This window comes from Telmatherina bonti, assembly GCF_933228915.1.
Source record: "Telmatherina bonti genome assembly, chromosome: 14".
Lineage (NCBI taxonomy): Eukaryota > Metazoa > Chordata > Actinopteri > Atheriniformes > Telmatherinidae > Telmatherina > Telmatherina bonti.
In genome coordinates, this window is record NC_136612.1 from 16,236,091 (window position 1) to 16,249,068 (window position 12,978).

At 40.1% G+C, this 12,978-nt stretch overlaps 1 protein-coding gene across 1 annotated transcript in view; it reads left to right on the forward strand.

Annotated features, from left to right (window-relative positions):
• Window positions 1–5,080, forward strand: part of nubp1 (nucleotide binding protein 1 (MinD homolog, E. coli)) — a 13,749-nt gene extending 8,669 nt beyond the window's left edge. Inside the window, exons 8-10 of the mRNA XM_079252842.1 lie at window positions 2,783–2,893; window positions 3,952–4,138; window positions 4,542–5,080. Coding sequence (XP_079108968.1) covers window positions 2,783–2,893; window positions 3,952–4,138; window positions 4,542–4,594 — 351 coding nt within the window. The 3' untranslated portion in view covers window positions 4,595–5,080. The remainder of the gene's footprint in view (window positions 1–2,782; window positions 2,894–3,951; window positions 4,139–4,541) is intronic.
• The last annotated feature ends 7,898 nt before the right edge of the window (window positions 5,081–12,978 follow it).

The following is a 12,978-nucleotide window of genomic DNA, read 5'->3' on the forward strand; positions in this document are numbered from 1 at the left end:
CAGAGTTGTGCAGATGACACACAGTTTTATATCTCCACGTGTCCTGATGACACCAGACTAATGGAACCTGTTGTTGACTCCTTCATAGATATCAAATCCTGGATGGCAGAAAACATTTTACAGCTTAACCAGGACAAAACTCAAGTTTTAGTTATCAATGGGATGTTCTTTTTTTTTTTCCATGCTTTTTAAAATCTGTAAAGGAATTTGCGCTACATTTGTACTATATGAAAAGTACCTTATGAATAAAGTTTGATTTGATTAAGTAAACAGAACTCATAGAGTGTAAACAATCAAGTCTGATTAGTTTACTTTTACAGTAAGGTATAACTTGTGCAGCCCTGAGGTGACATGGTGGTTCTCTGAGAGCCGGTCCCAAGCCCGGATGAATGCAGAGGGTTGCGACAGGAAGGGCATCTGGTGTAAAACAGGTGCCACTTCACCTGCGGAATGATTCGCGGTGGTGATCCCTTCAGAGGGACAAGCTGAAAGAGAAACAATAAGGTATAACCTGTAAGGAAGGTCATCTCCTGTTGGTATTTACTTATTCAGAGATCCAAGGACTGCCTGGTGTGTCTCAGTCACACATGTAGGTATTACCAGCACTTGACTAGCACCCAGCGTTGGGGATAACGTTTACGTTTTTTGGGTAACAAAGTAAAGTAAAGAACTACACTCAAAATATCAGTAACAAAAGTACTTTACCATACTGTAGAATCTTGCTTTCCTGCATTAGCCGAGCCGTGTTTGCCTTTTGTGTGAAGTTCCGATCCTTTTAAGCCGCATGTGTACGTGCTGCTTATGTGTGTCCTTGCCTGGATATGTTGCCATAGAGATAGATTTTACTGAGCTACCTGCTCATGAACAAGACGACTTATAAATAATTGTTACTAATAACTAAAGTTATTTTATTTGACTTTATCAGATCAGTGGAAGGAACTGATCAGTCTGATCGATCAGCTGCTGTGTGACATCTTTCTGCTATTGAAGTGCTGAAAACACTGAAAAACAAGATTATATTTATATATATTAGTGTGCTCACTCATACCTCAGACCTGAGCAGGAAGTTAGATCTGAAAGGAGGTGCAGTTCTTCCAGGAAAGCGTTAATAGATCCAGTTTCCATTCGAACATGTGGATGATGAGGTGTTGATGAACTGCGGGGGACCTCAGCCTAATGAACATTTTAGTTCAGGGAGTCTTGGTTGCCTGTATCGGCACAGCATGACCTTATCATAGCCTCCATTTATGGATTTATAGCAAGGCATATTTCTTCCTGCAGACAGTCCACGTCTACACCGTGTAGCTCCTCCGTGACCTTACTTCTCTAATGCGGTAACAAGTAAAGTAATCTCATTACAATTTACAGAAGTAACGAGTAACTAATTATTTATATTGAGTATCAACCCTGTTGGCTCCTAATTTGTAGATAAAGACAAATCAGAATGATATTCTGGAGCCAGAGGTGATTAAAAATATTCTCACCTTTGTGTTTAAATCCCAAGACATATCTTACTAACCTTAAACAAAGAACTTATAGATGTCAAACTTACTCCATTATAGAAATGTTCATGATTCTGAAGCACAATAATAAAATCCCATTTGTGATTCAGTGAAGAGATATGTCAGAAAGATGGGATTATGTTGGACATTAAAGTGAGTTTGGACAAAGAAAGCTGTTTAACCATAAACCAGCTCTATTCAGCTCAGTGCCACAAAGGCCACAGCCCTGCAGGTTTTCACTGTATTCATGCTTCAACACATCTGACTCGGTCTAAATGGATCCAACAGCCTATGAAAACCACTGAAAACCTGCAGTGCTGCAGAGTTGAATCGCCCTGCCATAAACCAATAAAAGGCTGAGACAGTGTGGCACAGGATGACATGGCAAGTTGTGACATGTTTGGTTATTATGTCTAGAAGAAATCTAATGTTGGCTGCAGCAACTGTACAAAACACGGCAGATTTATCATTATTTTGTTTTAAGGGTTTACTTTTTATAGAATAAAACATTTTCAGTTTCCTGACAGACGTGTGAACTCAGCATTGTACTTCGGTCTGTAATCACCAAGTGTGTTATACATAGTCTGATTAAAAAAAAAAAAAAAAAAAAAAAAGTTTAAATGCAGCTTAAGGTAAGTGACACACCCATAATGTCATAATAATAATGAAAAGAATTACCCTGTTTTCTCTCTGTGTAAAGACATTGTTTCAGTATTTCTGTTCTTTGAAACAAACCGGATATTCGTGAGGATATTTAATAAAAACAGTTTTTTCTGCTCAGTTGGAGCCACAGTGGACACTTTTAATATGTCAAATGACTATTTAATAGATTTGCATGCAGTTTCTTTTGCAATGTTTCTGTCAGAGGACGACAACCTGAGCACTGTGCCAAGAAATATTTTTCCAAGCCCATTCTACTCTGATTTGCTTCTATGTGTCCCAAAATCAGTTTTTTTTCTGTCTCTGGGGAGTTTGTAATTTTAGTTAATGTTTCCTGGTGCTTTATTTGGTTGTGGAGCCATGAGATTAAACCAAAACAAGAACGCTTCCTCATTCCTTTAGTTCCTGCTAAACCATGACCAAATCCTGTCCAGGCTGGAATTACCCGGAGAGAAGCCACCACCTTTGACATTTAGACTTATTTGTTGGCTAACTTTACCTCAAATGTTTTTCAATCAAGCATTTCAACATACTTATGCATTAAAACAGTTTAGTTTTTCCATCATGTCTTCTTTCTCTTTCTGCCAACATGTTTCTGCTTCCTGTGTTTGTCTCTGTAGGAGGTGTCGTTGCAGGATGTGCGGAAAGAGATTAGGTTCTGCCAGAAGGTGAAGCTTCCCATCATCGGAGTGGTGGAGAACATGAGCGGCTTTGTGTGTCCTAAATGCAAGGTCACTGACAAATGCAAAAACACACACAGGACATAAATTCATTTATTCATTCATTATCGGAAACGCTTAATCCGATTTAAAAAAAAAAAAAAAAAAAAAAGAAAGGAAAAAAACCACAGATCACATGTTCCTTCATGTATATCTGATCTTGCGTTCTTAAAGCTGCATGATGTCCATGTATAAAACTATTCACTGTGCCAGACAGACCGCACACTGGCAAGCGAAACAGTGGTAGCAAGTGAAACTAAACTGAACAAAGGCTGTCTGGCATGGTCTTTTTTTTTTTTTTTTTTTATCATTTCCCTTAATTTAACTAGTGTAGTTTGCTTTGAACACAGACTTTAGATCAATTTATTTAAAAAAAAAAAAAAAATCTATTAATGCCATTTGTTTTTTCCCTCTCGGTGCATTATGAATGACCTAAAAGGTGATAAAGTACAGCTTCTGTCTTTCATGTCTGTCACATAATGGTTAAAAAGGATTAAATGAAATTAACTTTGTTGTGCTGTTGAATGTGAAGTCACGTTTTCTATTGATTTCTGGTTATTCCCAGATTACCCCCCCCCCCCCCCCCCCCCCCCCCCACCACCACCACACACACACACACACACACACACACACACACACACACACATGTTGGTTAGACTTTTTTTTTTTTTACAATGGTGTCACTAAACTACTGGAGTATTCTCCCAGTTTCACAGACGACTGGCTGACTGTGACAATAAAGACCACCGAACAGGGAAATAAATGTAGGATCGTCTGTTGCTCAGGCCACTTGAGGAACTCCTCGAAGTAATAGAGAATAAGTGGTGGAAGAATATAAATGTGCAGCAGAAAGCATCGCAGACACTGAATTTAAAAGTGTGCAGATTGTGTGCAAGTTTGTGTAAGTCTGGCTGGTAAAGATGAGGGGTCTCTTCACTCATTACTGCTTATTAACTCCATCTAAAGCTTTCATTTGCACCATGGGTTGCATGTTTGGTCAAAGCTGAATTCATAATAAGCATGTCTGACAGGAACACAAATGAATGATCCTCTTTTCTCCTCTCTTGCAGAATACATCGCAGATCTTCCCCCCCACCAGCGGAGGTGCTGAGAAAATGTGTGCAGATCTGAATCTGCCTCTGCTAGGCAGGGTGCCGCTGGACCCGAGGATAGCGCGGAGCTGCGATGAAGGAAAATCGTTCCTCAGTGAAGTGCCCGACTCTCCTGCAGCTGAAGTCTACAATAGAATCGTGCAGAGTGAGTCCGCTGCTTGTGTTCGTTTTCAACTCTTGCATAATTTTGTGGATTTTGTTGCATTCTTGAATACAGAACTTAAATGCACACTCAGTCAAATTCCCTTTTCCAGCGAAGTCCCGTATTAATTTTTGATGACTACATTATTTACTCTATGTTCCCAATTCCTGATAAAACTCAATGAAAGAAGAAGTATTTACTTTACAAACAAGAAGTGTTCAGCTAAAGAGGAACGAAAAGAATTGCATCAAAGTTTGATAACTCGATTTCCATCTTGAGATCAAACCTGTCGAATCAGTTGCGGTTTAAGTGACTGATGGTTTACAGCAAATACACACATTTAGAAATCTTTAAAAGAGGTTAAAGCTAATCAGAGGTCTTTCCCATTTCCTCTCCCCTCCGTCAGGTATCCAGGACTACTGCTCTAACAGAGAGACTGAGGAGCGGAGCACAACCTGAGAACATCAGACGACCACATTGGACTCAAACCCCGAGGCTGTTCACATGACAAGTGTGGTAGAAACTGATTCACTAACAAACAAAGGAAAGCTGAAGTTATCACATTGTGTCAAGCAGTAGCCTCGATATCAGTTTAGTGAGTTAATCAGACCTCACCTTGCAACAAATCTGGGAAAAATAAAGATTATTTCTATTGTAACGGAGCTGAAATCTCAGCAAAGAAATATCTGATTACAGTTTGATAATAGAGTGGTTTTATGTAAATAACACATCTGCAGACAACAAGAAAGCAAACATGATTTCTGAATGGAGAAGTCTTCAAAATGGTCTAGTTTTAAAGGGAAAAGCTACTCCAGAGCAAATCATATAATAGTTGTGGACTTTTCAGGAGACTGATGATGGAGGTGGAGGCATCATAGTGCACAATTAAAAGTTTAATCTTTTTTCATTTTTGTGTTCATATTGTTTTTGAGGAAGAATAAAATACATGGCACCATTGTATACTTGCTTTGTTGACTCTTCCATTCATAGCTTGTCTTAATGAAATATATAAAGAAAGGAAACATATAATTAAGACTTCTCATGTGCCTGTGTGGACATGTGCAGGACCAATTAATAATTCTGTCATAAGCGCTTATAACATAAAGGCTAGTGCAGTTTATTTCCAGGTGGAGCAGTAATAACAAATTCTTTGTGTTTAAGCAGATGAGATAATGCCTGTTAGATAAACCCATGATCGGTTTGTAAATCCTGTTGTCGTGACATCCAACTATTTCCTGCTGTTTCCAACCTACCTTGCTGTACAAGAGCCAGCAGCAACATCATGTTGGATCCATGTTTTTTCATATATTTAAATGATTTTACTTGTTTTACCAAAATAAAAAGACCAACCAGACTGACCAAACGTAATAGCTGTCCACTTTTAGCTTCTCTGTTTAGGAATCTAGATACTCAACATGATTAACCAATGTGGAATCACTTGCCAGGTATTTCTATAGTTAAAGTGTGACTACATGCTGTGTTTGTCCTCATGTACTCCTGTACTCATGTTAGATATAGTTCCTCCAGAGTTCAGTGAAAAACACATCTGAAACTGCATCTGCATCCTGTTAACAGACAAAACAACTGTAACCACAAGTCATCCATTTAATTCTCTCAGTGATGACTGCATAGTCTATATATTGACCAGAGCTTTTCAGACTGAGTTTCCCCTCTGAAACCCTAAAAGTCTTCAATAATCCACAGAAATGACATTAAAACTGTGTAAAAAAAAAAAGAAAAAAAAAAAGTAAACCTAAACCAACAAAAAGTTGATGTTTTTCTCTCTATCTAGACAGAAACAATAGTAGGAAACTACAGACTAAAAGCTGTGAGCAGTTTACAGTGTTTTTGGGTTTTGTTTGTGTGTGTGTGTGTGTGTGTGTGTGTGTGTGTTTGTAGGAGGATGTTTCAGGATCATATTCAGCACTAAAAATAAAACCTTCCCTTTTGACCAAGATCAAGACCAAGATTTTATTCAGCACAGACAGGAAAATCAGCGAAGTCTTTGCCAACGATGTAGCCTGCGCTGTGGGAGCTCTGTCTTTTCTGTTGTGTAATCAGCTAAAAGTCTTGGCATGGCACTGCATGAGGGCATGCGCTATTTACCCAAACCTGTTTTGATTCTATGAAGAGACGGCTCAGTCAGCCAATTCCTCATTCAGGTGACACTCATATGCACATGCTCATTAGTGCATATGAGTATTTTGGATCTCCGTATGCGTTCGCTTGTGAATCAGTAATTTTCATAAGGTTAATGTGTAAAAAAAAACACATCCTGACCTGCTCAAGAGGAGTTTTGGGCTGATGTTTTGTTTTTTTTGTTTTTTTTTTATTAGGCAAAGAAATAAATGTGTCACCTGTGTGATTATATCCTGTTGGACGATCAGAAAGTCTCTGACTCCATGAAATCAGGTGATTTCTTGAGTGCATTTGTTGCAAAACAGTTAAAAAACTTACAAAGAGATGCCTTTTGGTGCTATGTGACTTTTAGTTGTTGAGTGTTCATTGTTGTATATTTGTGATCTTTGAGCTAAAAAGCAGGCTTAATAATACTAACTGAACATGCAGCTCTTAAAGACTATAATTATTTTTATATAACAAAGTGAAAACATAAAACAGGAATTATTCCTCACAATAGATTTCTTTAAATAATTATTGCGCAACTCTACTTCCTAGTAGTTCTAATGATGATGCTACTGCCTGCTCCAGCCTGTATTGTTAACATTTCTAGAAGCAGACTTCCCCTCCAACCTCAAAAGCACCTCCCTGTCTCAGAACGCCTCCTGCACAAATATCAGTGTCCCTTTAAAAAAAAAAAAAAAAAATCTTCAAAACTCCGTGTTCCTCATGAGAAAGTATCGTCGTTGTGAGAACTCGATGCTTCCGATGCCATGGCTCAGTTTGCGGAGGTTCTGGACAAAGTGCGGGCAGTTCTGACCTGGGCCTCCCCAGCTGAGGTCCAGACTCTGCTGAAGGCCTTAGTGGAGGAGCAGATCATCTCGGAGACGTACAGCAAGAGCTTGAGTCTGAATTGGCTTACGGATGGTTGTGTGGTTGCAGCTGGATGTGAGACGGCTTTAAATTCTCCAGGATCGACCATCCACCAGCATCTTAATCAGACCCAGATCAATCTAGTGAAGACTGGAGGATCAGAAGCTGCTATTGATGACATCAAGCTGGAGGAATTAGAGTGTCTCTTATTTCTGGATGGGAATTATGACACAGGACCAAGGATACAGATGATCCAGCCTTTTGAATATCAATATATTTCCAAAAGTAATCCAAAAGAAACTCAAGAATTTAGCGAAGAGACAGAAAGGGATAAAAACTTCCTCAATCAAAGAGACTTTTCTGCATTAACAGAGTCTGATTATCAGTTCAGCCTTAAATTCAGTAATGCAGAACTGCAGAATGGAGAACAACAAACACAGAAGCTTGGAAGTGAGAATGAAAGTGTGAATGAGGGGAAGTTGGAGTATGAGAAGGAGTGGTCAGAGCAGGTAGAGGAAGCAGCAAGGAGGATTGCCATTCCTCTGTGGCAGCAGTGGGAGAAAGGACGAGGGATGCTGCTGCCGCTGGCTCCCTTCGTGACTGCCGGCTGCTCAACAAGTGACAAAATGGTGTTGGACAGCGAAGCACCGTGCTCTGTTCTGGACATGGAAGAGGAAATTGAGCTTGTAGCCGCTTGCAGGATGCTTGATGCACACACTGGCAGCTCTGAGTGTGCAGAGTCAGGGATCACAAACTTCACATCTGATCCAGAAGCAGTCGGCGATGAGTCAGAGAAGCTTCCTTTCTCTACACTCGACACCACGGCAATAATTGGATCCAACATGGATCACTTCAGGATCATCGGGACAGCAGGAAACGCCTCACCTGTTGAAGCCTGCACAGCAACAGAGATAAATGACATCACCACCATTTTGGACGGCCATCAAGATGTGTGCTGGTCAGCTGTCAGGACAACGGATGCAACAGAAGACCAGCGTTGCTGGACGGTTGGTGCACAATGTAGAGCACTTTCTGGACTTGGAGAAAGTTTTTCAGAGACACATAAAGAGTCTAAAACTGTTGTGAAAGATGACTCCTTTTACTCAAAGGCATTTTTTAGCATTATGGAGATGAATACAGACAACACAGCGGAGGTTTCAGGGAGTGCATGTAGTCCGACATGTTGTACAGATGGACTCACAGATATCTTTGATAACATGGATTTACACTTGGGTAAGTTATTTCATCATTATCTTATGTTTGCTTTGAAATCTCAGTTGTTGAATGATACTAACAGACAATATTGGGGTGATAGATATCTATATTTTGTCATACATTGTTCTATATGACACATACAGGACACGATGCAGCAAAAAAATATATATATATTTTCATTTTAAAAAGTCAGTAATAGATCATGTTGCCCCTTAATTGAGTGTCACTCTGTTTCATGTTCTGTCTTTTCTGTTTTTTCTGCCTCCTTTTTATTTCCATAACGTGTGATTTTCCTGAAATATCATGACTTACAGGAAAACTCTTACAGCTTATATTTTATGTTTGTACTGGCACCACTGCGGAGTTGACACTTTGTTTTTCTCTTATAAAAAGCCAGGTGCTTTCCTACTGTGGTGGAAAATACTCTGGTCTTGAGAAGTTGTAATACATCTAAGAGTCAACTGTCTTCTTACAATGAACATTTTATTATAAACTAATACAAGCACACGCTGGAGCTTGGAGAGAGAACTCTCTCTGCAGATGCTGAAGTAACACCCAATTATAAACCATGCTTAACTCCTCCTAGTTGCTGAGCACACCATATGAAACAATCATTATCTCTTATTTAAGACTAAACTGAACTCACTAAGCATCAATCACTCACTATATTACTTTATTACCTTTAACCTCTAACCTTTAGACAACTGGTCAACCAAGCAGTTGACAAAAACAGATGCCCTGCAGGAAACTCTTCCTGTCTCAGACTTTGTATGCACATTCCAGACAAGGATCATATGACTTAAAGAAAGCTTTGTGCATAGACACAAAACACAGCAGGATCACAGCAAATCAATGCATATATGTCTAATACTTAATACAAACCAAACTCATAACAATTTTCCCCAACACTCTCCCTCCTCTTGGTCCTACAGGACCAACAATAAGAAGAGAAATTGTTATCAGAACGCAAAAATACATACAGAAGACAACATTCTCAAAACATCAGGAGCCTCATGCCTATCAGGTTTTAAAAGAATCTTTCAGAAATTACAATAGTGTGGAGCCATTCACTTCAGCTTCAAAATCTGAGTCTAACAATAAATGTAAGAAAAGTGGAAACAAATCATTCCTCTTAGGTGGTGACAGAGGTGTAGTGAAGACACTGTCGGCATTCTGGTGGGACTTGGCATATCACAGTGGCAGTGGAGCGCTTCTTTCACTGATCTTGCTTGGGAGCGAAGGCTGGTCTTCAGGTGTGAGAGTAGACTATCTCACTTACCCACGCAACCACAGGGATTATTCTGCCCTTTGTTGGGTGGTGCGTTATTCTTCTGTAATTTCAGACTGAAGAGCTTCAGGAGGTTCAAGCAATCTGTAGTGCCAAGCAGCTCACTCTGCGACCTTTACCGCTGTCTGGGTCGTCAGGAAAACCTGAAATGGCCTAAACCATCGATGTTGGTTCCAGCGCTGATGTTTAAAGCTTCTTATCAGGACAAAATCTCCAGGCTGAAGTGAATAGAGCTGCGTAGATGCTGATTCATGAAGGGCAGCTTTCACCTGTGTGCAAATGCCTGAAAAGGGTTCTTATGAGGTTAGGACAATATGTTAAAACGTTACTTTCACACAGAGCTGTGTCTGAACAGGCAGTCTTGGAAGGAACCATGCCCACTTGGGTGAGGGTCCTGCAAAAAGAATCACAAAAAGGCCCATGTTTCCATGTTACGCATGTACATCAGAACCAGAAAAAGTACTTTTGGTCCAAGGAAGATCTGAAAAGAGAGCCAGAAGGAAATTTCCCCGTCTGCAACCTGTGGGAGGAAAACATTCAGGAAAATGGCATCCAGAAAGTCATTCATAAGAGAGCGCCAAAACATGGACTCGTTTTCAGCTAAAGAGTAAGCTCAAGTAATGAGAACTGAGACGGGAGAGCTGCAGCCTCCACCGCGTCACAGTCAGAGCAAACAGCATCAAAAGGAAAATCAAGTCAGGGTCAACTAGAGGTCGGTCAGGGGCCAGGCCTGGGGGGTGCAGAGGATAGTCAGTTTCAGCTAAACAGTCATGGAGTAAAACATGAACAATACAAAGCAACAGTTAGGGCCACTCAGTTATCTGGTAGGTAATCATTCAAAGTAACCAAATTCATTTAATTACTTATTGCAAAGTTCCTATCAGGTCGTCTCATCTTAACCAACAACCAGAAAAATCCTCTAGTACTGCATAGCAGAACATGTGTCAAACTGGACTCCCAGCAGTCTGACCAACACTTATCCATGCTGGAATCTCCTTTCTGATTTACTGCTCGTGTTGTTTATGTCATGTCTGCTAAATGACAGAAGCAGAACCACACTGAAGAATCTCTGCATATATTAAATAAAGCTCATTCAGAACTGTTGATTTAATCAGTAATGTAGTCTAGTTTATTCTCATGGTCTACTCTGGTTTGTCTCTCTCAGACTCCAACAGACCCATTCAGGAGCAACACACACAAAACTGAGATCATTATAAGACTTACTTTCTATTCCAAATATATTGTGAACATAAGCATAAGCATAAAGCAACAAGATGTAAACCCATCTTTAACAGCTGGACTTCAGGTACTGAACAGCCAGAGACCTTCAGGTCATAATAAAGCTGTTTGTTTTCTATCTACATTTGAACTAAAGCAGCATTTAGAAACAAACTTCTAATACTGATGGTAAAGCTGTTTTCATCTACAACAACACAACGCACACATGTACGTACACACACTCACAGCAGCACTTCTTCCTTAATGATTTTAATGCAAACGTGTGTAACAGAAAAGGCCAAGGCTAACGGTTTAGCATAGTTAGCTTAACTTTGGAAGTATCAATACTGTTACAAATAATCTGCCTCATATTCATGTTATTTTGAGGACATACAGGGCTTAAATGACTTGTTTGTTTACTTATTAAGCGTGTTAACTAAGAGACTGGTCTGTTTACTGGCAGCCATCGCAAGAGTTGGTTCTACTCATTAAACAAAAATCATCTGATGTGTATTTTAACCGCTGAGCATATCTGCTTTAATTCAAAATAATGAATTCAGATTAGGGATAAAACACCAGCTGTCAGCAAATAAAACACGGAGATTGTTGTACTTGTGTTGCATTCGCTGAAGTCAGGAAATTACAAAACTACCTTCTTATTTAATATCATATAGCGGCTTATTTTTTCTCTTTTGACATCTATTCTGTCTCAAACATTAAAAACTTAGTATTCATCACTTTTTTTTTTTTTTTTTTTTTTTTTTTTTTTTATAAGGCACAGCGTGCCAGAAGTTGACTTGTCTGTATGAACTGTTCAGCTTCCCTGCAGCAGAGCAGAGATGTCTGTGTCATTGTTCAGTTGCAGAAGTCTGCAGGAGTGCAAAATTTTATACATGCTCATAAATGTGGTATAAAGCTAAGCAGAAACAGTGAGTAAATTTTTGGTTGTAGGGCCTCATTCCTTGGCCTGGTCTTGTGGATAATCATTCAGCTCGTATCACTGGATCTGCTCAGGAGTCAGACGCGCCACAGCCATCATGCTCTCCTCCAATCAGCATACAATCAGAAATTCATGCCAGGAAGTGCCCGACACATGTTCATCAAAGCTTCCTGGTAGATAAATCAGATTCATATGTGTAATTAATTAAGAGTAACATGTAAAGGATCAGAAAGTAGGCAAAAGTTCAAGGAAGGAGATCCAGGTTTTCCACAGAGAACTGAGTGAACACAACAGTCTTTCTGACAGAATCAGGGTGCAGCTCATTCCAGAAAACATCATCTGATTCTGTAGTCGGGGTGGGATTTGTGCTGCCTGCCGGCCACATTGTTAGTCTTTTACTTACAGAAAATCCCACAACTGAAACACAGTCTGAGGACAAGGAGGATCCATCACCTCCAGAGGTCAAAGGTGAAAATCCAGCTCACATGTCCACCATAGGAGCCATATCCACACTGTTCACAGTCACAACCAACAGGGCTCTGCCAGACCCTCTGGTTCTGGGATCCCCAGGCCATCAGCAGCGGCCGGGTCCATGCAGCCACATCTGCATATCAGGTTCTGCTCCAGGACTCAGAGCTGACACAGAAGGGAGGTGGAATGATGCTTTAGGTTGTAGGGACCGTTTCTGCTCCAGTCTCCTGACTGACCACGCGTGACACCCAGAACTCTGCAGTGACCCGGATCAAGAACTCACTCTCCCCCAGCCCCTCCTCTGAATCCCCTTCAGGCAAGATAGACATTTGAGGTCCCTGTGGACCAAGCTGCATGCTGACAAGGGTTTAGAAGGGAACGCTGCAATGTGTCCAACACCATACAGCAGACGAGCTTTTGAGACTGAACCATTTGGTCATGTAGTGTATTTTCTTCTCCAGTAAGGGGAAAATAAAGATCATAGCCTCATAATTATAATAGTTTTCTTCTGAATCCTGTGGCAAACATATTATGTGGACCATGTTCTGTGCTGTGAACATCATGTAACTTGAATATTACATTGTAATTGTGTGTGTGAGACTATATTATCAGTGGATTCATAACTCAGTTCTCTCCTGGGAAAGCTGAACATGATCTTGCTAAGAAGATACACTTGTTCTGAGAACTTCTCTTCTCGCCGTTAGCTCACATTTAGCTAAA